General features: G+C 34.8%; 1 protein-coding gene across 1 annotated transcript; it reads left to right on the top strand.

Annotated features, from left to right (window-relative positions):
• Positions 1-1,205: 1,205 nt before the first annotated feature.
• On the top strand, positions 1,206-25,063 carry LOC104269432 (contactin-associated protein-like 4; the record flags this gene model as incomplete). The annotated part of the gene is made up of 7 exons (XM_009878861.1): positions 1,206-1,353; positions 10,348-10,551; positions 10,737-10,921; positions 12,327-12,467; positions 14,923-15,184; positions 21,062-21,211; positions 24,892-25,063. Coding segments are annotated over 7 exons (1,262 nt in total), but the record flags the coding sequence as incomplete, so codon positions are not given.
• Between the last annotated feature and the right edge of the window lie 2,856 nt (positions 25,064-27,919).

The following is a 27,919-nucleotide window of genomic DNA, read 5'->3' as shown; positions in this document are numbered from 1 at the left end:
TTTTAATTTTTATTTTATTTTATTTTATTTTCTCCTCTTTTTTGACTTATTTTATTTTTAGAGATAACAGTTTACTAAAGTTTTGTTAGGGGAAGGAAGATGCAGAACTTCATGTATAGGAGGGCAGATAATGCATTTAATGAATCTCACCTCTGATTCAAAAACTTGGAGAAAGAGAAGATGCATACCTAAAGACATAGTTTTCTACACACATTTGAAGCTGCAAAATCTGTGGCTTATAACTGTAACAACAGTACTGTCTATATATGCAGAAATTTGTAATCTTTTTAATTCTCCTCATTGAAATATTTTAGAGAGCTATTTCTATCCAAAGTATCAGATATTTCAATCTAAAATGTTTGAACAAATTCATTCTGCTTCACTCATCAGAAACAGTAAATGAGGAAAAAAAACCCAAACCACACAACTCCTGAATATGTAACAGAAAATCAGAAGATATTCTCCAGTCTTTGGGATGCTAAAGCTTGTGATTACAGCTCTTTATAATTTTTACGTTCTTCTTTACATTTATTTATGTTTTATTTATGTAACAAAAAGGGAAATTAGTCTTATCAGTTAAATACCACCAAAAATATTCTATGATAATATTTTATTTTTTATCTTTCACCTGGGTAAAAAGATTGAAATTTAGATTTTTCTTTTCAACAGAATACAAAATTAAAACCTTTTTATAGTACTCTGGATTCTTTGGTTTGAAACCAGAATCTTTCAACTGCAAGTAGTCTGTCAGTATAAGAATTTTTTGGATTCAACATACTATGCATCTAGAAAAAGGGTTTGCAATGGTGTTTATCTAACCTTTCAGTAAGAAGAAATCATAGAGCTCCTTCTGTTGTCTTATGAAAAGATGTGAGATTGCACAATGCACTGAAATGTCAGGATGTTCTACACGTTTTGTGAAAGTTTGTTTTTAAAATGTTTCATGCACTTAAATTTTAGAAGGTATGAGATTTTTCAATGAGTGTGACATCAGTACTACACGAACAGAAAACTTAAAACTTGATGCATAAGAATAATCAAGATTGATTCAGTGGTTTTTCCTGTGGAATTCACTGCTAATTATATTTTATTCCTGTGCTTGACTCTGTGCCAGATGAGCGTATAAAATGAAAAGTTCAGCTATACATCCATATATTTCTCTGTTCAATATATATATGGCTGATCTCTTGTTCATTTTCTCCTAGGCCTTTTCTGGAAACACCAATGCAGACAGTGTAGTATACTATAAGCTTCAGCATCCCATTAAAGCAAGATTTCTCCGTTTTGTGCCTTTGGACTGGAATCCGAATGGTAGAATTGGAATGCGCATTGAAGTGTATGGATGCACATACAGTAAGTGTTTTGCTGAATCAGCTAAATGAAATGACCATTTGTCATTGTCTTTTGCTACATAAACTACACTTGAAAGTAGATTTCTAAGAGCAAATTTAATCTTGAATAAAATGGATTCAATATCTTCATGTGCATACTTCACTACTTCTGCATCATATAACAGTATATGACACTTATTTTCCAGTTCTGTATTCTGTATTCTGAATGAATGGTGTGGACATAATCCAATAACTGATTTACTACAAATTCTTTTCTTTAGTCTTAAAACCTGCATCTTAACATGGTATACTTTCTACCTGAGGTACAAAGTGTGGAAAATGTTTACAGTTTTAAATATATATGGTCTTGGTCATGAGCCAGTAAGAATACAAGTACATAGAACCACAAAAACAAATCGATGGATATGTCAAAATTGTTATATATTTAAGAGGTACTTTTAGAATAATATTTCTGTCCTTAATAAAACATTAATAACTGATAAAAGTATTTGGAAAATAAATGCGTAAGTGTTATGGTTGTATTGATCTGTCAAACAATGTAAATCTTCCTGTTGTCTTCCTCTTACAGTTCTTCATCCCTGGACTTTTTAAAAATACTCCTTTTTGCAAGTTGTTAACTGCTTTTTATTCTCCATATCTTTTTTTCTTGAGGGAAGTAGATTTTATTTTAAGCAACCTCTTCAATTGCTTATTTTAACTACTTTCATCTGTTATTTTTTGTAGGGTTTTTTTTTACCCTCCACTGTTTTAAGTACCAGGACTACTAAAAGTCAGAAATGGAGGCTGAAAGGTGACTTTATTGTTCCCACCTGAAAGCTCATCAGAGTCTTCCAAGTGAAATCTCATGTCTATGATACTTAATGAGAGTACATTATCTCCTGCCTCTAAACTTCACTGAAAATTAAACAGTGTTGCTTCTTCTCAGTTCATTACTTTATGCATTTGATAGCGTTTACATCCTTATGCAAAAACCTTGTTCTCAAACATTTCCAAACTGAAGGGCTCAGTTTTACCCATGTAAAATTTAGAGTTTAGTTATCTATATTCACTACTACAATTTCCTCTATTGCACCTTCTATGATACCTTGTGGCTCTCCAGTGACATCTCTACTGTCATACTGCCGATCGAAAATCTACAAGCTTAAAGGACAAAAGGAGACGGTGTCTATGTTACTAAATATAATGAAACATATAGAAAAAGAAGTTAAACAGTTAAAATACATATTTTGTGTGGTCAGTAATTGCTTTTTAGGAAGATTATACATTTTACTTTTTGGTAAAGGACTGATCCCAGAGATTGCTTATGGAAATGAATCAATAACTATCTTCTAAGATCAGGCTGAATTTAAAAGGTGTATTTACTTCATCCGTTATCCACTATCATACAGTACATAAAGAACATAATAGTGTTTGAAATATGGAAACTTTTTTTAAGCAGTTTAAGATTTTCTCTGAATTAGTGACACTGTGAGTTCTTAAAATGCATATTTTTTCTATGCAAAAATGCTTTCATTTCAAAATGATTGCAGAGTGTTTAGAATATCTAAAATTGCCATGCACTTTTAGTAGTTTAATTCAGTGGTTGCTGTTGAATACAAACAAGGTAATTATAGTCTAATAGTTCTAAAATATATATAATAATTTGGAAGATGAATTCTTTCTCTCCAGTCTTTTCCTCCATGTATTAGACACACGCAGGACATGTAGCTACTGTTAAAGTAATTATGCCTGTCCATTTCTGAATCGCTATGTACTTTTCCAGGCAGGACCGGAAAATAAAGAGAAGCACAAGTATCAATGATACTTTCTTGAAATTTGATTCACACTTTTCAGATTTACCATTTTCCATTATTTCTTTCTGTGAGATCTCATTGGGTCTTATATTGTAAAAGTAAGCAATATCTCTTTCAATTTACCTTTGAAAATGTGGACTGTGTTCTGCATTCAAGTGCAAATGCAGTGATTTCTTCCTTCGGTTTTACCTGTTGCATTACACAATTAAAATTAGAACTCCAAGAATATATAGAGTTGATCTCACTATTCCATAAAGGGATACTGAAAAATGCATATCTGTTACATTCAAAATAATTCATTATCTTAGTGAAGTAATAATTTATTGTCTTAGTGAAGTAATAATTACAGCACAGTTGATGGCAGTGCTTTCAAACTTCTGCTCTGTTATCTTCCAGCCAAATACCTGCTCTGAATATTTTAGTTTAGTATCCTCAGAACAAATGTTTCCCCTTTAATGGCAGTCTCAGAAACATTTGGCAATGTCTATGCTAGATATTCATAGGATAAACCAGGATATTATGAGTTTTGTTTCCTTTTTTTTTCAAACACAGAACTTTTTTTACTATCAACTTTTTAGGTCAAGGACTGCCATATTCTATGTATTTTGGAAAGTATGCATCAAGAACAAGTCTTTCAATTTTCACTTCTCAACACATAAGGAATAGAAAAACTAAATATGAGTAATCACTTCTGGAGTTACAAGATACATTAAAAGATTCCTTCTGTGTTCTTTGCATTTAGTTCTCTTCCTTCCTCACTCTGTTACCTCTGCCATATTCCTCATTTTTCTTACTCCTGTTCTATAGTCTTTTTCATGTAAAAAAAAAAATAAATGCTTTCTACATCCACTACATCTACCTGGCTTCATGTGGACTGACAAAATCTGCTTGTGCCATGACTATATAAAGCTCTGTAGGGCCAAAAATAACCCACCCCAAAATCTTCGTCAGCCTCTTATTGTTAGTTCTTCCTGTCTAGTGTGTGTAAGAGACTGCTGAATCTATACAGACATTTTCTGTGTCTTGTTTCTAGTATGTCAGATTGCAACAATTAAGATGTGTAAAGCAGAGTTCAGTTAAGCTATCTCCTGGACTAAGAAAGAGAAATTAGATGTCTCTCTGCCTTACTCTTTCTCCCTTCATTATAACCCTCTCTTTTTCATTTTAACCCCTGAAAAACAGTAGTCTAAAAATAGGAAGAAAAAGAAAGCTCTTTCGTGTGGCAGACAGAAAGATAGGTACAAATATGAAAATGACAATGAATGAATGCCGTACAGTGAAACATAGTTAGGTGCAGTGCCTAACAACAAGCACTGCAGGCAATGTGATACACAAAGACACTTAAATATGTCAGAGCTATTTGAGCATTCCTTTCCTGGTTGGAATGCATAAATTGATGGCACAGTCACCTAAGTCAAAGAAAGAAATTCCTGTTCTCCTTATAACTGGGATAAGGGCTTGATGTGAATGTGATTGTAAAAAAGTTTGCCTTAAATGTGGTTGGTTATGAACAATTTTAATAGGCCTTTATTTATTTTTTCCCAAACAAAACTTTATTTAAAACAATGCTAAATTCTATGAACACTGTGACCCTTTTCAGGTCTGCTTTTCCCAAAATCACACAGGGCCAGAGAGTGGATTTTGCATTTTAATGTATTTAATTAGGACTAATAATATCTATACACAGTAAAAAATGTCAAATAGTTTGCATTGTTTTAAGTTTTTCCCTTATAGATTATCAGCCTTAATTTCAGCCAATTTAAAGGTCAACAAAAATTAAATTGCATTTCAAGCACAGATATTGCAAATAAGACTTTTTCTCAAGATCATTAGACCTCTTGAGCCTCTAATATGTGAGGAGGCTTCCAGAATTTTCAGTTTCTCAGAGGCATTTCATCACTTCCAAAGGTATTTTCACAGTACACTAAGGATTTAGATTGCTCTAATTTGAGAAAGACACAATGTACATTTTGAAAACAGAAGATGAGTGTTCACAAAGCAAAGCAACATATTTTGTTTTCCTGATTTATAAAAGTAGGGAAGATAGAGCTCATGGAGACTGGTGTTAAAGTCCAGGGACTATTAGAAACTGAGAGTAGTTGAATAAGGAAATTTTTATGCCACCCTGAATGTTTGGGCTCATTCTTTCTGTCCTGACAACTCTGTAGGAAACCCAGGCTTTACCTCTCACCACTCTTTCAATTAATTTGTGATGCGTAGTTGGTGAAGACAAAATATGTGAGAAATATTATGAGAATTTTGATTAACATCTGTAGCCCTTTCACAGTCTTCATTCATGCATGGTCATGGTGGAAAAGTTTGATTTTGCTTATTTTCAAAGTTAAGTCAGAATAGATTTTACTTCTTAGGACCTAGTGCTGAAGAACAGTGAAAGAACTTAGTAGATCAGTGCTAAATGTTGCTTATGTTCTTGTCTAGATAACTAACAATAGGACTATGTTCCTCATCAAAATCCCCTGATGCTGTCAGTACCTGCTAAGAATATATGGTTAGCTGTTTGACAGATACATAAAAATGAACAAATTATATTACTGAAGTTTTTATTGAAACTCTTAAACTTCACAGTCATTATTTAAACTCAACATTTATTAATGCTGAATGTTGAATTAATGCTTTTACTGTCTACATTCTTTCAATGACATAATCAAGTTAGTCAATCTCAGATCCTTTTTTAGGTAAAATGTCGTATTTATTCATTGTACATTTGGAAAATGAATTCTTCGTAAGTAAGAAGTACATTATAAAGACATGAAGAAAACAAACTACATTTAAGAATATAACTGCCGTCACTTGACAAAAGTTTTTAAAAATGGAATGTAAATGACTGAGTTTAAATAGTACGGTTAATTTGAATTGAGTTCATTTCCATGGTGACAATGTGGCGAAGTATTTTAGTGAAATTAAATAAAGTTAGTAAACAGATTATGAGTTTCCATTGACTTGCAAGAAGTCAACCAGTCAGCTGAAAAATAACATCTTATTTCATTGAGTGTCCTTTACATCTTCATTTATTTCATAAATGTTTCCTTCAAGGGTAATTACATTTTTCTTTTTTACTTATGATCTGTGAGTGTTCGATGAGCTTTTTTATAGTGTTATCAGTTCTTTTGTGCGTGTTTTGTTCAATCTGTACTGATTTTGAAAGATTTTTAAATATAATTGGGATACAATCAGTTGGTCCCTTGCCTTGCCTTGCCTTGCCTTGCCGTGCCTTGCCTTCCCTAAGTGAAAGCATGTGACCTTGAAAGTAGTCAGGGATAACACTGTCATAAATAGAAAGGAGAGTTCACTGGAGCACTGTCACAGAGCTGTAACACTGCACCTGCCTTTTAGTACAGTCATAGGAAAGCATATTAATCAGAAAGCATATTATACAACAATGAAAATTTCTCGATATTACTCTTCTCCATCAGCAAAGCTTAGGAGTTTATTAATTTGTCTATTATAGTATATACTCAAGCAGTTCAAGGAATGTGATTCTGCCCCTCTACTCTACTCTGGTGAGACCCCACCTGCAGTACTATGTCCAGCTCTGGAGTCCTCAGCACAGGAAAGCCGTGGACCTGTTGGAGCAGGTCTAGAGGAGAGCAAAAAGATGAGCAGATATCTGGAACACCTCTCCTATAAAGAAAGGATGAGAACATTGAGATTTTTAAGGCTGGAGAAGAGAATGCTCCAGGGAGGCTTTATTGTGGCCTTTCCATACTTAAAGGGGTTTTATAATAAATATGGAAAGAGAGGCTTTTCCAGGGCCTGTAGTGACAGGACATTAGTGGTTTTAAACAGAAGGATTAGATATAAGGGAGAATTTAGGTTTTTTAATTATGAAGTTGGTGAGATGCTGGAGCAGGTTGCCCCTAGAAGTTGAGGTTGCCCTATCATTTAAAGTGTTCAAGTTCAGGTCAGATAAGGCTTTGAGAAACTTCATTTAGTGCTCCTGTGGCAGGAGGATTGGAACTAGATGATCTTTAAAAAGTCTCTTCCAACCTGAACTACTGTAAGATTTTATACTCTGAAGATATCCCTTGAGGAGTTGTGTCCCCATTCTCCCCATAGCAGGTGTTGGATGCCCTCCTGTATGCCTACCTGACCTGTTTTCTTGCTGCTTGCAAGGGACGTGGATCCAGGACACTGTAGAGAGACTGTTGAGGCTGATCCAGGCTTCAGGCTATCCACCTCTGCTTCTTTTCCATGTGAGCACCAACAGCACTGCCAGGGGAGACTTGGTGTGTATCAAGAACAACTACATGCCTCTAGAGGCAAGGGTATATGGTCTCAGGTAGAATTTTTCTGTTTACTGCTGACAATAGAGAAGTGTTTGAGGAAGAATGAGTGGATCCTTTGTACCAACAATTAGTTGAACAGCTAGAGTCATCAGCAATTTTTCTGATTTAACAGTCCTGGGACACACTTTGAGGATCAGGAATTGCTGGGAAGAGACAGAATCTGTCTGACCATGCGCAGCAAAAGCACAAAAAAGTGGTGGACTGGTTTGAGAAACACAGTGTTCAGGGCAGTGTGGTCAAGAGACACCATGGAAATAACAAACAAGGCCTGAAGTGCAAGTGCTTGACCATCTCAAGTGCAATCACACAAAAAAAGGAAGTGTGCTGTGGTGGCAACAGGATGGGGGAATTTCTCACACTATTTCTGAGAAATCAGAGGAACTAGATGCCTTTCTGAACAGCCAGTGTTCTAACACTCACAAAGTGGGGAACGCATAAGAAGTTGAAGTCTTCATGCATTTGAAAGACTGCAGTCTCCTCACAACAATATAGACGTGGTGGAATAACTCACATGACTGGTTTTAGAAAGGACTAGACACGACAATGTTAGCAAGCAGCAGGAGTGCCTGGGTACGGTTGATGGGACAGCTACGGGTTTATAGATTAGGATTACAGGATAGACCAAAGGTAGGGGCATTGTGGTGGATGTCTCCTACAGACTGCCTGATATGGGAGGAATAGATGTGGCCTTCTTCAAAGACCTTGGAGAAACCTTAGACTCACAGAGCTGGGTCCTTATTGCAGATTTTCATCACTCTTATATCTGCTGGTGGGACAATATAGCTAGGGCAGCCTTGGCTGCAACAACCTGTAATATTGACTGCAATGAAACTGTAATGTTCAAGGTCCTGAGAGAAGGGAGTAAGGCAAATAACAGGATCACAGTTCTAGCCTTCAGGAGAGCAGACTTTCCAATTCGAATAGTGACATGGGAGATGGTTCTGAAGAAAAGAGGGATCTGGAGAAGCTGGTTGACATTCAGAGATCATTCCTTCAAGCTCAAGAAATTCCTAACATGACAAGCAGGAAATCAAGCAAAAGTAGCAGGATGTCTGTGTGAGTGAGCAAGTTGCTCCTAACTCAGCTCAGGAATAAGAAGGAAGTGTACAAGAAGTGAAAGCAAGGTCAGATAACCCAGGAGGAATACAGAAGCATTGTCTTAGCATGCAAAGATGTGGTTAGAAAGGCCAAACCACGTGGATTTGAAACTGATAAAGGTTGTGGAAGACAAGAAGGACTTTCACAGGTGTTTTCAAGCAAAAGGAAGACTAGGAAAAATACAGACTAACTGCTAAGTTGAGCAGGTGGACTAGCGGGCAAAAGACATGGTAAGGCCAAAGAATTCAATGTCCTCTTCATCTTGGTCTTTGCTGATAAGACTTGCCTTCAGGAATCACAGGTCTCTGAGACCCACAGGAAAGACTAGACTGAGAGAGACCCTGAGTAGAAGAGAGTTGGGCTATGTAACATTTGAGCAAGTTGGACGTGTGTAAGTCTGTGGACTATTGGGATGCACCTGAAAGTGCTTGGGAGACTAGCTGTGGTCATCCTGAGGTCACATATTCTTATCTGTGAAAGGCAGTAGCAACTGAGAGAGGTTCCCAAAGTCTGGAAGAGAGCAAATATCACTCCTATCTTCATTGCAGGAGACAGCATCAAAACTTTTGCTAAACTTGAGACAACCAAGCACAAACACTCTTCTACTCACCAAGCCTGTTATAACACTGTAGAAGGCTATTAGTTTGGTCAGGCATGATTTTCCCACTATGTTATTTCCAGTAACCTCATCATCCTTCATCTGTTTGGGAATGGGTCCAGTTCTGGGATTCCTACAAGAAAGACATGGACATACAGGATTGATTCCAGCCAAAGACCACAAATACAATTAAGGGACTGGCATGTCTGCCATATGAGTCAAAGCTAAGATAGCAGGAAGAGTGGAAGATAGAGTGGAAGATTCATGGAAAATCTTACCCTTGTATATTAAGAACTGTTGAGAGGATGCAAAGAAGACAGAGCCAAGATCTGGTTGAACACTGGCATTTGAACAGATACACCATGGCTTACCAAGAGATGTGTCATCTCTATCTTTGGAAATACTCAATACTTGAGTGAGTATGGCTCTAAGAAGCCTGCTGGAGCTGACCTTACTTTGAGTAGGGAAGGTGGACAGAATGATCTCCTAACATCCATGACAATGTCAATCGTGCTGTAATGCCCGTTCCGGAAATCTGATCATACAAAGTACAGCATTTCTGTACTAAAACTGTAATTTAGCTTAATTAAGGTTATAATTTGTGTATGATGCCAGCAAAAAAACATTTTCTGAAGAGAAACAAGCCTACTCACAGATCACAGGTTTAGAGTGTTTTTATTCCTTTCCTAGAATAGTATGCCGTGATATTATTTTGTTACTGAACAGATATCCAGATTGATTTTAAGAGTGTCTTAAATATACAGCTTGCTTCAAGGCCTTGAAAGTCAGTTAAATCTAATGGACAGGATTTTTCATTATTTTTTTCAATTGGGGTTTATTGCAGGTAAACTAATAGAGATTTTTACACTAAGAATATGGTAAGAACAGAAATGGTTGAAGTATTTCATGGCTGCAAGACAAGGAAGACCTTTTGGCATTTGAGATTAGTAGTAATTTGGCATAGAAGCCAGATCTCTTCTACTCACCTTACTTTATTGTCTAGTTATAACATCATCTTTAGAACAGGACAGTCTTAACATTCGGGGAAGAACAGGAATAGCAGAAAAAAAGCTGCACTTTTCTCAGCGTATGCGAATCTAGGGGTGTTAATGGTGGGACTTCATATCATATTGAAGTAACATGGAACTGTTTCTTTTAGGCATAGCATTATACATTATCTTTCATTTCTTTACTTCTAGGGTCCGAGGTGGTTGGCTTTGATGGGAAAAGTTGTCTAATTTACACATTTAATCAAAAAGTCATGAGTGCACTGAAAGATGTGATTTCTCTGAAGTTTAAGACAATGCAAAGTGATGGAATTCTCCTCTACAGAGAAGGACAAAATGGAGACCACATCACCCTGGAATTAATTAAAGGGAAGCTCTCCCTGCTCATTAATTTAGGTAACAGATACAGTCTCATAAAGTCTGATACAGTCTCATAAAGTCTAATACAGTTATTAGGTATTGCTTAAATAAAACGTATTTTAAGTGGATTTTAGTGTATAAAGTAAGATAAACTAGCAATATATATTTGAATAATTATATTTTTATATGGAATTAATAGTTTTTATTTTTCTTCTTTCAAGGTGATACTAAAACTCATCCTTCTAATGCCCAAATTAATATTACACTGGGCAGTCTTTTGGATGATCAACACTGGCATTCTGTTTTCATTGAGCACTTTAACAATCAAGTAAACTTTACAGTGGATAAACACACTCATCATTTTCATGCAAAAGGCGAATTCAATTATTTGGACCTTGATTACGAGGTGTGAAAATTATCTTTATTACATTTATTAACTTTTTTATGTAAATGCAGTGGAACAAGCAAAAGAGACAGAATATAAGAAAGTTTGTAGTGCTTAAGACTTCAGGGATTTTCTATCTCCTAAAGGAATGAATCAAAAAAAAAATATTCTTGGTGTTCCAATGCTCCACTAGACTTGAAACTCCAAATTTTCAAAAGGCCATGTTTTTCATCTCAGAGTTCATTATTTTAATCTTTGTTTCAGTTGTGCTGCAAATGTGATAAGGAATGAGCCCCAACTCAATGTTATGATTTTACGACTTGATGAAAATTACAATAAATCAGCATATAACCATTGTAGAAAGTTTTTTAATAAGACTTAAATTTTTTAAATCTGGCAATTGTACTGTGAAAAAATCTTGCTTACATAAACAGTAGATTCATGAAAAGGAGTAGATGTAATTTGCTTTGGTGGTTTCCCACCTACGGTTAAAAATACCACTAATTCACAGTTGTAATATCATGATTGGGTGCTTTATGTTTGCCCCTATCATGTTTGTTGTATGAGGCAATAAGTGACAGAGCAGAGTGTCTATACCCTGCAGATCTAAATGACTTTATTCTGCTCATCTGAGTTTTTAAGTAGTTTAGAGATTACAGATTTCATGCTGTTCTATGTCTGCACTATTCCATTTCAAAAAATATCATTTGTAAGATTTAAGTCATGATTCTGTTTAAAAATTCTGAATTTAAGCCACAATTCCAAGGCTTGAAGGACCATACCAATTAGAAAAAAAGAAAAAGAGAGAAAAAAAAGAACAATATGTTAGTTTTAGCTGATTGGTAAATAGATTTATATTACTGTTTCACCTAGAACTGCAAATTAACTTTTCTTCTCTTCACATAGTGTAGTTTGTAGTATGTTACCTATACAAGGTAGACAAAAGCAAAAGCTGGGAAAAAAAAGTCTAAAAACCTTTATTAAATATTCTAATCTCTTTCCTAACCTAAGTAAACCTACAGCATCACATCAAGCAATTACACAGCCTAAGAAACTTGAGAGGGAAAAAGTATCTCCTTTAATTTTTTTTTTAATCAGTCCTAGAATATTTTAATTTTATATACTCTTCTTCTCTATTATAGGTAGTTGTGATTTGCATCAAGTGGAGAAGTCAGACTCAAATTTCCTAAAGATGTTTTTAGTGAATTCTCGTTTTTTGCACTGTCCAGCATGGTCTACACATCCTGAGGCTTGTCCTTCTTGTCCTTGGTTTTGCTGCTGTGGTGGATTCTGAAAACAAATAAGACTCTATACTAAGCCATTATTAAGAGGCATCATCAAATCTTCAACTTCTCTTACACTACTGGCAACTTCATTTCTTAGAAAGTTACTTAACAGTATCATTGATTTCTTTTCTCTTTCTAAGCTCAGCTTTGGAGGGATCCCAGTGCCTGGAAAACCAGGGACATTGTCACGCAGGAACTTTCATGGGTGTTTTGAAAATATTTATTTTAATGGAGTGAACATTATTGACCTGGCCAGAAGGCATAAATCTCAGATCTACTTTGTGGTAAGAGATTTATAGTTAAGAAAGAATAAGTAAAACAGAGAAAAGAAAAAGACCACAGCCATATGCAACCTGTTTTCTAGTAAAAACTATGTTGTTTAATGAAAGAAAAATAAAGGAATCACCTAATCAGGCTATTTTATAATTGCTGTCCTACAGGATCGTCCAGTAGACAATGCAAGATTTATTTTATTCTTCAGCTCTCTAGATAATACTTAAATATGTGGTATGTCACTGCCATGCAGTATCTCTTTCTCGTGCATGTACAGAAGCCAATGAGTAAAATAGGATTTATCTAAAGTTATCAAAGCTTTGGCTTTAACTTCTATACCTGACTAGTAAGAACACCAGCAGTACGTTTTAGAAGCTTTTATTGCTGAGGATGCAGATCCACTCTGTTTTCTTCAGACCTTTATAATTTCAATAGATAAGTTCTGTTAGTCAATTTATACTGCCCTTTGTCTGAAGAGCTGTAGTTTAAGTTGATGGGTTTAATGCATTTGTTGTGACATGGACAAAAGTTGTATTAACCAAACCCCTGTCATTTAAAGAAATGGTTCCAATAACAAACCAGCTTAACTTAATTCTGCATTACAAAGGGATTTCTGTAAATTTGGTGCTGGTTAGCTGGTTTTCTCTTTTGTATTTGTTGTTTTTGTTGTTTTATTTTGTTTTGTGGTGGTTTTTTTTCCCCCAGTAGTACGAAAGTCATCTTTATTAACAGCATTTATTTATTTAGCAACAGAAAATGTAGAGATGGGATGGAAACAATCAGTTCAAAATAATTAACAAAATATTAAATATTTCCAAGCTCCAAATCTTTGATTTGTATTTCAATTCAGAATGCAAACAATCAGATTTGGTTCTCTGCCCCAGAAAAATTAGACTGCAGGCATCTCTTCTCATGTGAAGCACATTTGAAATATTCCAAAATACACTAAGCTGATACTTCTGTATAATATCTTGTCCATGATGCTAATGAATGTTAGGGAGAAGGCAAATATAAAAGGCTCTTTCTAGACTAGTGAAAGGGGAACTCTGAAATTATTATCATAGGAGATGTCATCGTCTTAATCTGAAATGTTTTAAATTATTGTGCTACTTTCAAAACTATTTATGAGAAGTGAGATTTATTTATGTAAATGTGCCAAAAAGTATCTATGTTACCATAGAATCCTTGTAAAATATCCACTTTGCTGGTATAATACAGTATTAGACATCTGTCCAGATAACATGGAAGGGGAATCTGAAGATAGTAAGCTTTTAGCATGTTACAAGGTTTGTAATTCTGATGACTGCCTTTTCAGTATATGTCAGTTCAGATGACTATTCATTTCTCTATAGCCGAATTCATAAGAGGAAGCTTTTATTTATTTATGTATTTTCCTTGAAAACAATTAAAACATAAACTTTAATGTCTTGCCATGCCTGAGGCTAGTGAGTATGTTTTCTTAAATTGATTTTTCAGATTTTTAATATAATGTCAAAGTTTTGTGTATGTTCAAAATTTTAAAAGCTTTTTGTGCTGAATAGAAGTTAAATGTACTTTAAAATTTAACTATATTGATCTTTTAATAATCAACTGTACAGAAGAAATCAGTTATAATTAGAAGGATATCAGAAAGTAATTAGATTAAAGAGCACATTGTATCACTATCAAGAGTCATAAAGTGTAAACTAATTGTTACACTAGATGCAAAAAAAATGTGTTATTCTCATTCCAATGAACTCATCCACTATGTGTTTCACATTTTCAAGTACCTAGAGTTCATGTATGGAATATTCTCTGACTATTTGTTAAAACAAAATAGGGGTCAGTGCACATCTCCAGTTACATTGATTTGGAAAGACTGATCCTCAGTCTGACAAAATGATATTTTATCAGATTTGACACTGCATTAAACAATCAGTATCCAAGCTCAATATTTTTCTCTGCATACAAGCATTTAGACTTGTGTAAGTATTTGCACCAGGCTTTGCATTCAGTGGCGTTTTATCTAGCATGCAGAAATCTGTCAAGTCCCTAATGCTTCCTGAGGCTGAGCCAAATCAGAAACAAAGCAGATCTGTCTAGCTCCTGAAGTACCATTAAATCACCCATGTAAATTAGGAAGTTACGTCACTCACTCAAAGGTCCTTGCTACTCTTTGCTCAGAAACAATTAGGTACACATTTCTCAAACTGATGACGTTCTTATTCATACTTGATTTTTAGACTAACACATTCAAGTATTACATATACTAGGTTCTACTCACAATGTTTTGAAACTCTGTATTTCAGGAGATGGTTTAGTGTTAGGGTGGTGTAGGGCTGTAGGTTGGACTTGATGATCTTATGGCCCTTTCCAACCTCAGTGTTTCTACAGTTCTATGACTTCTATGATTCTATACAAAAGTTCTCATGACTGTTTTCCACTGAATGTTCCTAATACCATATTTGTTTCATTTCTTTCTAGGGCAATGTTTCCTTCTCATGTTTAGAGCCGCAGGTGGTTCCTGTTACATTTCTGAGCTCCAGTAGTTACCTGGCACTGCCAGGCACGTCAGGGCAAGATGATGTATTCATCAGTTTCCAGTTTCGCACCTGGAACAAGGAGGGACTTCTACTATCTAATAAACTACATCAAGCTTTAGGTGGTTTCCTCTTATATCTGAGTGATGGAAAAGTTAAAATCAGTCTTCATAAACCAGGAAAAGCACTGAGTGACATGACTGCAGGTAACAGAAATGAAGAAAAAAAATCCAAGATTCCTATGCATAAAACAATAGGTTAATGCAAAGTCATTTAAATTAATACCCAAATTCTTGACTTTGTTTTATGAGTAGTATATGTGTAACTATGCTTTATTTGTGTGAATTTTAACCCCAAATTTTTCTAATTAATTTCTTTTCTCACAAATATTTATCTATGCTTTTTTTCACCATGATTTGTATAGAAATTACTTGCAAGAGTGCAACTGCAAAGTTGAGTCCTTAACTTTATGTATTTACAGTACGTAAAGCTCGTGCATATATTCTGAGAAATTTGAGATATTTAACAATTTTTTCAGTTGTGAAGTGTAAATAAGTTTATTTCTCTGTAAAACTAAGCATTAAGACAATTTTCACCATTTGCCAATGTCCCCACAAGGCATCAACTGACTAAGTTTCTATTATAAATATTATGTTAGTTATTTTCTAGAAGTCTAAATGATAGAGCTATACATTAAATTCGCACAGAGTGTGCCCAATAACATGTTGTGTTCTGGAAATCTGGAGCAAGTTTGAGTCTACCTTAAAAAAACCCAACCCAACAAAAGAGTTATAATAAGGACAAAAAGAAATTAAGAAGTTGAAGGGGCTGGGTAATTGAGAGCTAAAAAGGATAGTTTTGTAATTAATTGCTGAATTGAGACTAGATCATCTGCTTTTGACCATATGCACTGCAAGGCAGACCTCAGAGTGGAGCTGAGATTTCCAGAAAGTATTCTCTCTAGACTTCTTCTGAGCCATTTCCCTATTGGTATGAAAATATATAAGGACAAGAAGACAAGGCGAATATGGTAAGACGCAGTTATGTCAAAGAGTATTCAACTGTGATTCTGAGAAGCAGCTCCCAGCTTATACTCCCATTCTTCCTGGAAGCAAGAAGACCCCCTCTTTCAAAAAGAGGCTTCTTAAGTTTTCTGAGAGCTGTTAGCATTTGGTGTGAGAACAGCAAGAATCTCCTTATTTCATGAAATGTGAACAATAGCAAATACTGTGATTAAACTAAGCACTTACTAAAATATATTAAAAATTGAATGATGAAATAACTATCATAAAAATTAGAGCCCCTAAATCTCTTTCAGACTCAACAGAATTAAAGTTATGTAAAAGAGGGAGAAAATTTCACCAAAAAAACTAATTAGTACAAACACCTGATGAAAACTACTTGTCTAACGTGTTCATAAGTCATGTGCTTCTCAGTATAAGATGAAAAGAGCAAAGCAGAGCCAAGCAGAGCAAAGAAACAGCAACAAGAATCTGTTTACTTTAGATTTATTCTTTATGTCAATTTCTGATACAAGATGGAATCTCCTTTGAGGGGGGAAAAATGAAAAAAGTTAAACATAACTTTAGAGCTCATTATGTTTCCATGGATATATAATGATTAAAAGCTAAATTTTAAAGAGTTGATTATTTTAACAGGAAAAGACTGTAACCAATAATGACCATGAATAAAGCTGACATTTACATAAATACTTTGATCCTGTTTCTGTGGGTAGTAATAGGATCAGTCCTGGTATTTTTTGTAATCTAAAATAAGTGATGTACAAAAAGTGCCATTTTAATGACAAGAGGTTTCCCTAGGCTCACCATTTGAAAATGTCAAATTCCTTAGTAAGAATGTCAGTGGTACATACTTAACAATGATGAATTTGGATTTTTAGGAGGTTTTTCATTTGCAGTTCAATTAAGTGATGTATGTTAAAGAAACTATTGCCATACAACATCATTTTAATAGACCAGCTGAAGGTGGTGGCACTTTGTAATAGCTGTAGACTTGCACATAGAGCAATTTATTTGGTTTCAAAGTTGTAACACAGTACATAGCATACTGTTTGAAATGCCAGAATAAGTCTTGACACACTATGCTGAAACACAGCTTGGTGTTCTTATGCCATGTAGACTTACTCTAATGAAGTCCAATATGAGGAGTTGTGTTTGTCTTTGTGAAGACAGAAATTACTGCAAAATCATCGTATTCTCTTCTGAGAAAGAAATTTACTGACAAAACCATGTCAGGAACTTTTTCATGAGTTTTTCAAGTGTTTATTGTTGCATTCATTGAAGCAATTCAAGTCTGTGTTTGGAGATTAATTAAATTAAGGATTGCTAGACAGATTTGTTTGCCTACAGGCAAGGACTTGTGACCTGACTTTCACACAAACACACTACTTGATAAGTAAATCAGAGCATATTTCTTTGCATACAGTTCCTAAATTCATTATCAAGTGTTTTTTAAAGATTTCTTCAACTGTATAAAAATGAAGAGAATATCATGTTAATTCATGAGTGATTATATTACAATAATCCATATTCTTTTACTGAATGGTTTCTTAATATCTTTCCTTTGTAGTCTTTTGCAAGTTTGTCAAATATTCACATTGAATGATGAGACCAAATTGAATTACAACCTGCATAAATGTTTGAGATCTTATTACTCAGTTTCTTCATATGACCCTGTCTTTCTATGCAAATTTTAATTTCTATATAACTTTTAATTGATGTTAAGGGTCATTGCATTGCGTTGTTACCTTCAGACTAATCTATAAGTTACTTTCTGTAAACTATTCATTTTATTTTGGTGGAGAGGTTTGTGGGGTTTTTCTCACACATCTCCTAATAAGCTATATATGTTGTCTTTCTATAAACATTTTCCTACGGTTTGATGTCATTGTTCTGCAAGATCTTCTACATACCTTTTTATAGTATTGACTTAGACATTAAAATGATGGATGTGCTGCTAATGAGAGTGATTTGATATCTTGTTTTATAACTCTGCTGAGACTCCACCTGCAGTACTGGGTGTGTGTCCACTACAGTGTCCACCTCTGGAGTCCTCAGCAGAAGAAAGACGTGGATCCGTTGGAGCATGTAAGCGTAGGGCCATGAAAATTATCAAAAGGCTGGGACACCTGTCCTATGAAGAAAGGCTGAGGATGTTAAGGGTATTGAACCTGGAGAAAACAATGCTTCAGAGAGGCCTTTCAATATTTAAAAGGGGTCTTATAATAAGGATGAAGAGATTTTTTTTTCCCAGGCCCTGTAGTGACAGGACAAGAGGTAACGGTTTAAAATGGAAGAGGTTATATTTATATGTCTCAGCTCTGGAAGTGTTCAAGGTTAGGTTGTACTAGGCTTTGAGCAACTTAATCTAGTAAAATGTCCCTGTACATAGGAGTGAGATTGAACTAGATGAACTTTAAAGGTCCATTTGAGCTCCAACTACGTCATGATTACTAAAGAAAAAAGATAGCATGTTGCAGAGATGTGACAGAGGAAAACAGCATTCACCTAAAGTACCTCTACAAATAAAGATGTGATTAATCTTAGAGATTATGTGAAAGAAACTAGATCTTCTGGTAGGTAGGAATGGAGGCTATAAGGAAGAAAATAAATAATTAGGGAAATAATTCCCTGTTAAACAAACAAATAACTGAACAAACACTGTTTTCTGAAATATCTAATCTTAACATTGTGTGACAAGTGGTGTTATAAACTATATATATTTTACAACTGAGTTTCTAACTGAAGAATAATTCTACAGTAATTTGTAGAAGAAAACTAATTTCATTACCTGGAGTTGGAAAAAAAAAACACCTAAACCTTTCTCAGAGTTTATTTTCTGTGCTTTAAAAATGAATTACTCATATTTTTTGTTTTAGCATAGCTGTTATCTCTGATGAAAGAGTATAGTTTACTGAGGTTCACTTTGTTATAAAAGACCTAAGCGTGTTTATCTGTTTGTAATTCTTTGTTGATTTCTCTTTGAACTCAGTAAAATCTTTTGATGTATTTGATGAGTTTGTGCTGTAAAATAATGATAAAAAATAGGATAAATAAGTAACAGTGAACATTGTCTAGAAACTTCATTATACAGTGTCATTCGTCTATGTCTATGATATTGCAAAGCAGCAATAATATTTTTCTAATGTTTTGTCCAATCTGTCAAATTATCAAGACAAAATATAAGTAAATAGATAGATAGGTGATAGATAGATAGATAGATAGATAGATAGATAGATAGATAGATAGATAGCCTTTAAGGCAGCCAGTAGTATGCTTAATAATATACCAGTCCCAATGTAAAACACACCAGCCTGAAAGTTGCTGACACTTATATTAACTGCTATCAGTACAAAAGGACTTCTTCAGCAGTTGAATATCTTGAAAATAGGAAAATTCTAGTCACTCCCTCCACATTGCCTGCAGGGCTATGTAAATCCTTATTGCCAAAAAGATTATCCCTCTACAGATGACCTTTTGGTAGCCAGATGTAATAGCATTAGTACTATTTTATATTGTGTGCAATAAGGTTTCCAATTTTTACTCTAGTAAAAAGTTCATCTTTGTAAATACTGCAGAGTTTTACAGAAGTAGAAAGTTTACCCAGAAAATCAATGACAGCTTTAATACTGATTGTGTACTTTGACTGTTAAGTGTGCTGCTCCTGTCAGCAATGCCACTTATAGAAGACTGCAGCCAAAATAAGTAATGATCACAGTGGTATCAGAACACCTGTGACTGACTGAGCTTTCTATCACTACATTACAAAGGAGGATTGTTTCTGAAAGTGCAACACAAAGATAAGAAAATCTAGCATGCATAGCTTTTATATAATTCCACTGAGGCTAGGATAAAGAAAAATATTTAAAGTTGCTTGTTATGCAGCCCCTAATGAATATAGTGATTGAAGTAAGGAAACAAATAATAGAAAAGCTGTATAAAACTAGTATTATATTAAGTTTATGAAAGATATTTTCTAGATGGTAAGTTATCTGAATTTATAATATGATTCAAAGATTTAACTGTTGATTTTGTGCTGATCTTGTGCTTAGACTGAGGTAGTTCATAATATATGGATCGTGGTTATGATGTAAAATAGCTATTTCAACCTTCTCATTTTATTTCTTTTCCTTCTGTTTGAACTAATAAGTTAACTGGTAGACTATTTCTCTAGAATAACAACACATACTAAAAAGAAATATATAAATACATTGTATTTCACTCTGCCATCAAGAATAGGGTATATAATTCTAACAGTGTATTATTTATACTTCTCTGAAAAACGTATCTCTATTTTGAAGAACATTCAGGAATATGATTGCCTTAAAGCACTTCTTAAAGATAATAATGTTCTTGCATACTGCACTGTATAATTTTTTTTTTTAATTATATGTATCAAAGTGCTTTCTGGAATCAGAGCTTTAGGTGTATTGCTTTGTGGCACTTTACACCTACACAGCCAAAGGTAATGTAGATTGGTGTTAGAAACTAAACTCTAAAACCATTTTCCCATACATTTCCAGTAAAAGAGACAACTGAAAGAAAAATAATCCTATGACATTGACATGATGGTTGCTGAAGCTTTAAGGATCTACAGGATTTTGCTGTTTCACTGGATTATATCATAATGACTACCCTTGATTTTAAAAGATGAAGAAATTCTTTGTAATAGTGTAGTAAAAATATGTATTGTGTGTAAAATACTGTATCAGTCATCATAATTATATCTTAGCGATAATCTCCATAGGTTGGGAGGATATTTTTATAGTCACTGCACTAGATAGATGTATTACTGATAATTAGGAGTATTACAACAGTAGGACTTATTCACTGAAATACTTTTATTCTTCCTTTATCAAATGTGAAGCAAGGGAATGAGCGAAGGTTCTGTCTTCACAAAAGTTATTTGTGTTTGTTACTATTTTTTTTCGTTTCATTATCACTTTGAGTTTTTATATGTACTATTATTGCTTTGCTCATCTCTTCCTTCAAGTCCATAACATTCAGGTAGTATAACAAATAATAGATGAATATACTTCATTTTGCTTTTAATTTTTCTTCCAGGTGCTGCATTAAATAATGGCCAGTGGCATTCTGTATCCTTCTCTGTCAAAAGGAATCGTATCAGTGTAATAGTGGACAATGATGTGACGTTGTCTTCTCATGCCTCCATACCTCTGCAGATTTATTCAGGAGATACTTTCTACTTTGGAGGTGATGCATTGTTTAATTTTTCTGGCAATATCCCACAGATAAACATCAGTTTTTCCTGACACATCTAATCAAATGATGAGAATTATTTCACTTGCATCAAGTCTTCTTTGCCTAACTTGGATATCTCTCAAAGGATCTGGTTTTCAGGTGCTGCTATAATGTTTTGGAGTTTGTGTTTCCTTAACTTTTTGTAATGTTGGTTAGAATTAATTACCACCTTAAGTCCTTGGTCATTTTTAGAACATCATTTTCTAGTATCATGCTCTGATAATTGAATATAGTCTGGCTGACAATCAGACAGACATATAAAGGTCTCTCTCATTGCTAAAACAATTTTTTGTAAGAATTTTACACTGGGATGACTTTGAGTTTTCACCTTAAGTGAATGCTTACTTATTTGGGCAAATATCCTCTTTACATGATACACATCTTTATTAATTCACAGTGACAGAACTTTCCTGTGTTTGGAAAATACACCTTCTCCCTAAAAACTGTATTTATAAATCTTCATTTCCCTAGGAATCTCGACAGTTATCTGCCATCAGGTGATTTCATCACAAACCACATATATGGTTACTGATAGAGTTGAGTAGATTGTTATGTCTAAATCAGTTAGGAGTGAACTACACAGTAAGAATGTTAAACAGTATCTGAATGCATTATTCAACATTAGCCTAATATGTCATCTCTTAGTGTCTTAGGAATTCATGACTAGTATTCTTTAACAATAGTTATACTGCTAAGAAAATTGAAAAATGCATAGACAGTCCTAAATAAGTATGGACAAAGTCATTGTCCATTGATCAGTTCCCTTTAAAAAATAGGTTGTAAATAAATTTCATGCTCACAAGCAGGCCATAAATACAGGAGCTGCTACATGAAAATCCATGTGACTTTTCAAATTTGGCCTCTATCCTTCTCTACTAAAGATACCCCTTGGCTTGACTGATACAGAGAAAAATACAGAAAATTGGTCTTGAATATCCAGAAAATGTTTCAGGGTTTCTTTAAGGTTTTTTTTATGTGTGGTTGTTTTTTTTTAACTTTCTATGTTGCTTCAGTTTCCCATGTCCCTGATTAGGTTGTATGCATCATTGCAAGGGTGATGACACAGGTGAACAGGTCAGGAGGAATGTGAGCATTTGGAAAGCTATTAAGTTTTCAAAGGACTTTTCTGTTTATCTTTTCAGAGATGGAGGGGACAAATTAATTCCAAGCATATTGAAAGCGCTAACTTCAGATACAATCCTCAGCTTCTCCGATTTCAGCTTTATAGCTGAAATCATCAGCTCATATATGTGGTATAAACTTGGGGAAAACTAATAGAAAGTTTCTGAGTTTAGAAAATTGTTTATTAAAATTTTATGTCATATACCACTGTCAAAATGCAGACAATGCATTTTGACTTCCTTTCTAAGTTTTTATGAATATTTACCTTGTTTCTATATGCTGATTGTTAAAACATGAATATCAGACTTCCAGGAGAGGTGTCCTGGGGACATGGTTGTTAGTTTGCTTGTTTTAATGAATACCAAGTGTGCAAGAAATGTGTATGCTTAGGTGGGAAAATGTGCAATAAACATGAAAATACTTTAGTGTTATATCAGCACAATTTCTAGTCATAGAAAAGTACGTACTGCCTCTCTCAATTCTTGCAATAATAACTCATTGCATCTATAAGGGAAAAAAGATTATTTAATACTGCAATAAGCACATACAATAAATTATTAGAGGATTTCTTCCTCTTTTTAATATCTGGCCCACAATTACAAGGAAACTCAATTTCATTAATATTAATGATGATGTCTTTTTTCTAACAGAACTAGAAGACAACTTTTAAAAGACAGACACCAAGAAAAGGATCTGATACACAATTTAATAGAATACCTTAACTTTTTTCTGCCTTCACTGTTTTGTTGTGAGAGTTTTTTTAGTTGGTGTTTGGTTTGGTTTGGTTTGTTTGGATTTTTTTAATATGAACTCCACTGGAAGTATCTCATTCTCATATAAGTGTCTGTTTTTTCACCAGAAATGACAGAATTTATTTTACCATTTTATTGTAGAATGATATAAAGAATGTGGATAGGCTTGTAATTGATTTGTCTCTGTGTGGTGCTGAAAAGTTACTGTGCTCCTGTTTGGACTTTTACAAGTCCATTGATTTGTTGTTCTTAAAGCAATATACCATCATAAATAAGTAGATGATAGATATTTTCCTTTAGAAAGGTAGTAACAGTTTTAAACAATTTGGTTCCTCACTAGAGCAAAACACACTTGGAACTTATTTACTTATTTTTTAGATATTTTTCTATTTTATTTTTTTTTAAAAACCCACATGTCTATACTATTTTTGTTGTTGTACACTCATTTAAACAGATGTATGACCTTCCACTGTCATTTTACTTTCCTGTATAGTAAATGTCTGCACTGTCTTTGTAGGACTTCAGAAAGTACCCATTAGCTCTGTGGAGTACAAAAGCATCTTAAAAGTCACTGCTTCTTAAAAACATGAAACAAGAAGGACTTTGAATCCTGTGAACCAAAATGCAGGATCAAAGAATGACCCTTGTGTGTCATCCCAGAAGCAATACCCTCTGGAAGAAAGACAGAGAAAAAAACATATAGGAATATTTTGTAAAGCAATGTTCATCTGCCCCTGTGAAAAACTGCCCAATGGATATGGTTTACATCAAATCAGGACCAAAGCAATATATTGATTTATTAACAAATTTTAATTAATTAGCAATCCATGAGCAAGGCATTTCGGGACCAGTAACACAGCAGACAAATCACAATATTAGATACTTACAAAATGTTATTCATAGATGGCGAAGACATCCAGACACTGTCTAGGTCAACCCTCTGTTCTAAACAAGTCTTATTAGACCAGAATGCAAGGGGCTGTAAACACTCTAACCTTGAACAACTCCAGTGATGAAAATCTCGAAGCTCTTCTGGGCAAACTGTTCTCATATCAACCACCCCCATGTTAAAAAACACTTATTGATAACGTCCAATCAGAAATTACCATTTTTATTTTTTGTCCTTTCCTCTTGTCACATCACTGTGGATTTCTGGAAAAAGGCTGGCTTCATCTTCTCCGTATCACCTTGTTGGGCAGCTTTATCTCCTCTTCTTAGGATCGAATAGGCCCAGCTATCTTAGTGTGTCCTTATACACCCTGAACATTCAGGTGCCACACCATACTGGAGGCCTCTGCTGGACTCACTCCAGCGTGCCAATGTCTTTCCTGTATTGGGGAATCTAGAACTCCAAAATTCCAGATATGGTCTCTCAAGTGCCATGTAGAGGGAAGGACTACTTACTCAGATCCGCTGGCTGCTCTCTTGATAGTAAATCTCAGAATGCCATCAGCCTTCTGTGCTGCAAGGGCACATTCCTATTTCATGGTCTATCTGTTGGCCCTAAGGAACCCGGGTCTTTATGGATCTAGTCCATTATCCTTCAGCTTGGATACTTGCATTGATTTGTTCCATCTCAGACTTTATTTACAGTATTTATTTACAGTTGAGTTTCTATTTACAGAAGAGTTTCTGGCTAAAGTCTTCCGTTGGCGAAGCTTACAACATGTGGACATTAACAAGGTTCAGTCTAATTTTGGAATATATGAATTTTTCAATAAACTGGTTTTTTAGCTCCACATTTTATGCTTCTTTCAGGTTGTCCTAGCAGTGGGAACATTTCTGAATGTAATACTTCAGTTGGTGGCTTTCAAGGATGCATGCGACACATTTCCATTGGTAACAAAGCAGTGGATATGATCTCAGTTCAGCAAAATGATTTTGGCAATTTCAGTGACCTTCAGATAGATTTATGTGGCATTATAGACAGGTAAGAAAATAATATTTACTCATTCATTTATTTATTTGGATTTTTTTTTCCAGTACTGACTTCATGATAAAGAAAGAACACTTAAAAAATGGAATCCTGCTTCTTTTGTAAGAATTCAAAAGCCTGGAATAAATGCAGTATACATGACACAGCAAGAAGATTTCCATGCACTGCAGTTAAAATTATAGTAACTGGGGTTAAAATTATTTGATATTTCTGATTAATCTTAAGTACTTTACCTGCTTTTCAAGTAAAGCTATAGACACAAACTCTATGCTGTGGCATGTAGTTCCACTCACCCTTTGAAATGCTGTGTTCATCACAAGTTATTACTGCTTCCTGTATTATACCCATCCAGAAACACATTAGACAGTGTTCATCACAGAGAATGAGGAATCTTTTTTAGATTATGGTCAGAACTAATCTCATAACTTGCAATAGATGGTATTAGCTTTTATCTGAGTGACTGGTTGAAGCGGCTCCCTCTGTAGAGAGAAAAGGCTGTTGAATTTCCCTGAAACAGATTTAAATGCTTGACAGAAAGACTACCGGAGTTCAGTAGAGAAGATGAGTCAAAAGTGGTGTTGCAGAGTGGCAGAGGCTGCTGAGAAGAGAGGGAGCAGACACACAGACAATGGAAGGAGAAATTTTCTGCTGTAGGCTCAGAAGGGTACAGTCATAGACATCTGTGCAAAGTGTGCTTTAATCCAGAAATGTTTGCCTTGGACAAAGCTGCAGTCAAATGACACTACAGGCAAGGGAAAAATGTGCTTGGAAACACTTCTCCATCAACTTCTAAATTTCCAATTCTCAAAAGTTGCCTTTTAAACTAAAAAAAAAAAAATAAATCTGTCATTTGAATTATAAGACATTTAAAAATTTTTCTATTTGGGGAAAACAATGTAGGCAGAGATCTACTTCAAGACCGAAGACAATTTCAGGTTCAGTCACATACATATTTCTGTGACCTGCTTTCCATTTACAGATACAACATGGTATACATCTATCCAGGTTATTATTTTGAAGAAAGTCACAATGCCTTGTAGAACAAAGACAAAAATAATACTATTTTTTACCTAAATTTTCACTGAAGTTTACAGAGGGAAATCTCCAAAAACGGGCTAAAAAACCTGCATACAGTGTGATCTTTTCAATTAGGTTGTAATATGTACTCTTACGAATCTTTCTATATCTGTCATGTTTAAGAACATATCCGGTCGCATATATACCATTTTTTGTGCTAATTAATGCCTTACTGAGTTAATTTTGATTTTGAAATAGACAGTAAATGTGATAGACATACAACAAAACAGAGTCTGACCTCAGTCAAAACTTTACCATGTAACTTTTCAGGAATTTGTATTTGGGACGTACCACACATTTACCTTTCTTTTTGGCTTTCCCACACCCTACACTTTTCTTCTCATTTTCTCACTTTTCAAACTTCTTTCACTGTCCTCTTCCTCTCCTCTCTGATAGACTTCATGGCACTGCTTTCCAGCTTCTAAAGCACTGTATCACTGCTGGAATCAAACTTCCTCAACTTTCATTACACTGCCTGTTTTTTCTGCTTATAGTAAAGAGACAGAATCAGGTCAAAATAATGTAATGTAGTTCTTTAGTCAAACATGTTTAAGGAGATCTAAGCAAGATTATGAGTGGAATATATCATCAAATTGGCTCACAATGTAATTGATGCCAATTTCTGTCTCTGATTTACCATGTATTTTTCACCGTACAGTTTAACTGGGGACTTCTCAAAATGTTCAGTTCATAACCGTGTTTTAGGAAACATCTCCTCCTCTATTACCTTATTTTTTTAAGGAAGATGGTATATTTTTAGATGTAGTGATTCTAATTCCTTTCAGCTTCTGTATGGCCATAGTATTTAAGTGTGTAGGCATGGGCTTTGAAAAAGAAATTTGTGCACATAAAATATTTTCATCCTGCAATGATTTCCACATGTCTTTGGCTGCCCTAAGTTAAAGTAACAGTATTTTTGCTACTGTACTCCCAAGGATAGATATCCCTACTACAGCTAAGGACAAACAAATCACTTCTTTGTGTTGAATTCTTTATAAGAGTTGTTTCATCTCCAATTCCAAATATCAAGGAGTAGTAGAAACAGAGAATCATAGAATCAGAGAATGTGTTGAGCTATAAGGAACCTTTAAAAGTCTTCTAGTCCAACCCTACCACAATGAGCAGGGACATGTTCAGCTAGATCAGGTTCTTCAGAGTCCTGTTCAGGCTGGTCTTTAACACTTCCAGGGAGGCACCATCCACAACTTCTCTGGAAAACCTGTTCCAGTGTTTCACAACCCTCATTGTAAAAAAATTTCTTCCTTATATCCAGTCTAAATATACCATCTTTTAGTTTAAAACCATTGCTCCCTGTCATATTGTAACAAGCCCTGCCAAAAACATTGTCCCTCTCTTTCCTGAGTCCTCCTTTAAGTGTTGAAAGGCCACAGCAAGGTCTGATATTATGTTCGTCTGGCCGGATTTCAGTGGCGGGGGAGCTGTAGAGGTGGCTTTTGCAAGAAGCTGCTAGAAGCTTCCCCTAAGTCTGACAGAGCCAATGTCAGCTGGTTCCAAAGACGGACCCACTGCTGGTCAAGGCTGAGCCTATGAGTAATGACAAGATAGCAACACCTCTGTAAAAACATATTTAATAAATGGGAAAAAAAGAACTGTGCCACACAACAACTGGCAGAGACAGAGGAGTGAGAATATACTTCAGCCACAATAACCCCCTGCAGCACTACAGCTGGGTGAGGAGTGGCTGGAGAGTGGCCCAGCACAGAGAGACCTGGGAGTACTGATTGACAACCGGTTGAACAGGAGCCAGCAGTG

Source organism: Apaloderma vittatum, unplaced genomic scaffold (assembly GCF_000703405.1).
Source record: "Apaloderma vittatum isolate BGI_N311 unplaced genomic scaffold, ASM70340v1 scaffold9651, whole genome shotgun sequence".
NCBI classification, from domain to species: Eukaryota; Metazoa; Chordata; class Aves; order Trogoniformes; family Trogonidae; genus Apaloderma; species Apaloderma vittatum.
This window is presented reverse-complemented; position numbering and strand designations above follow the sequence as displayed.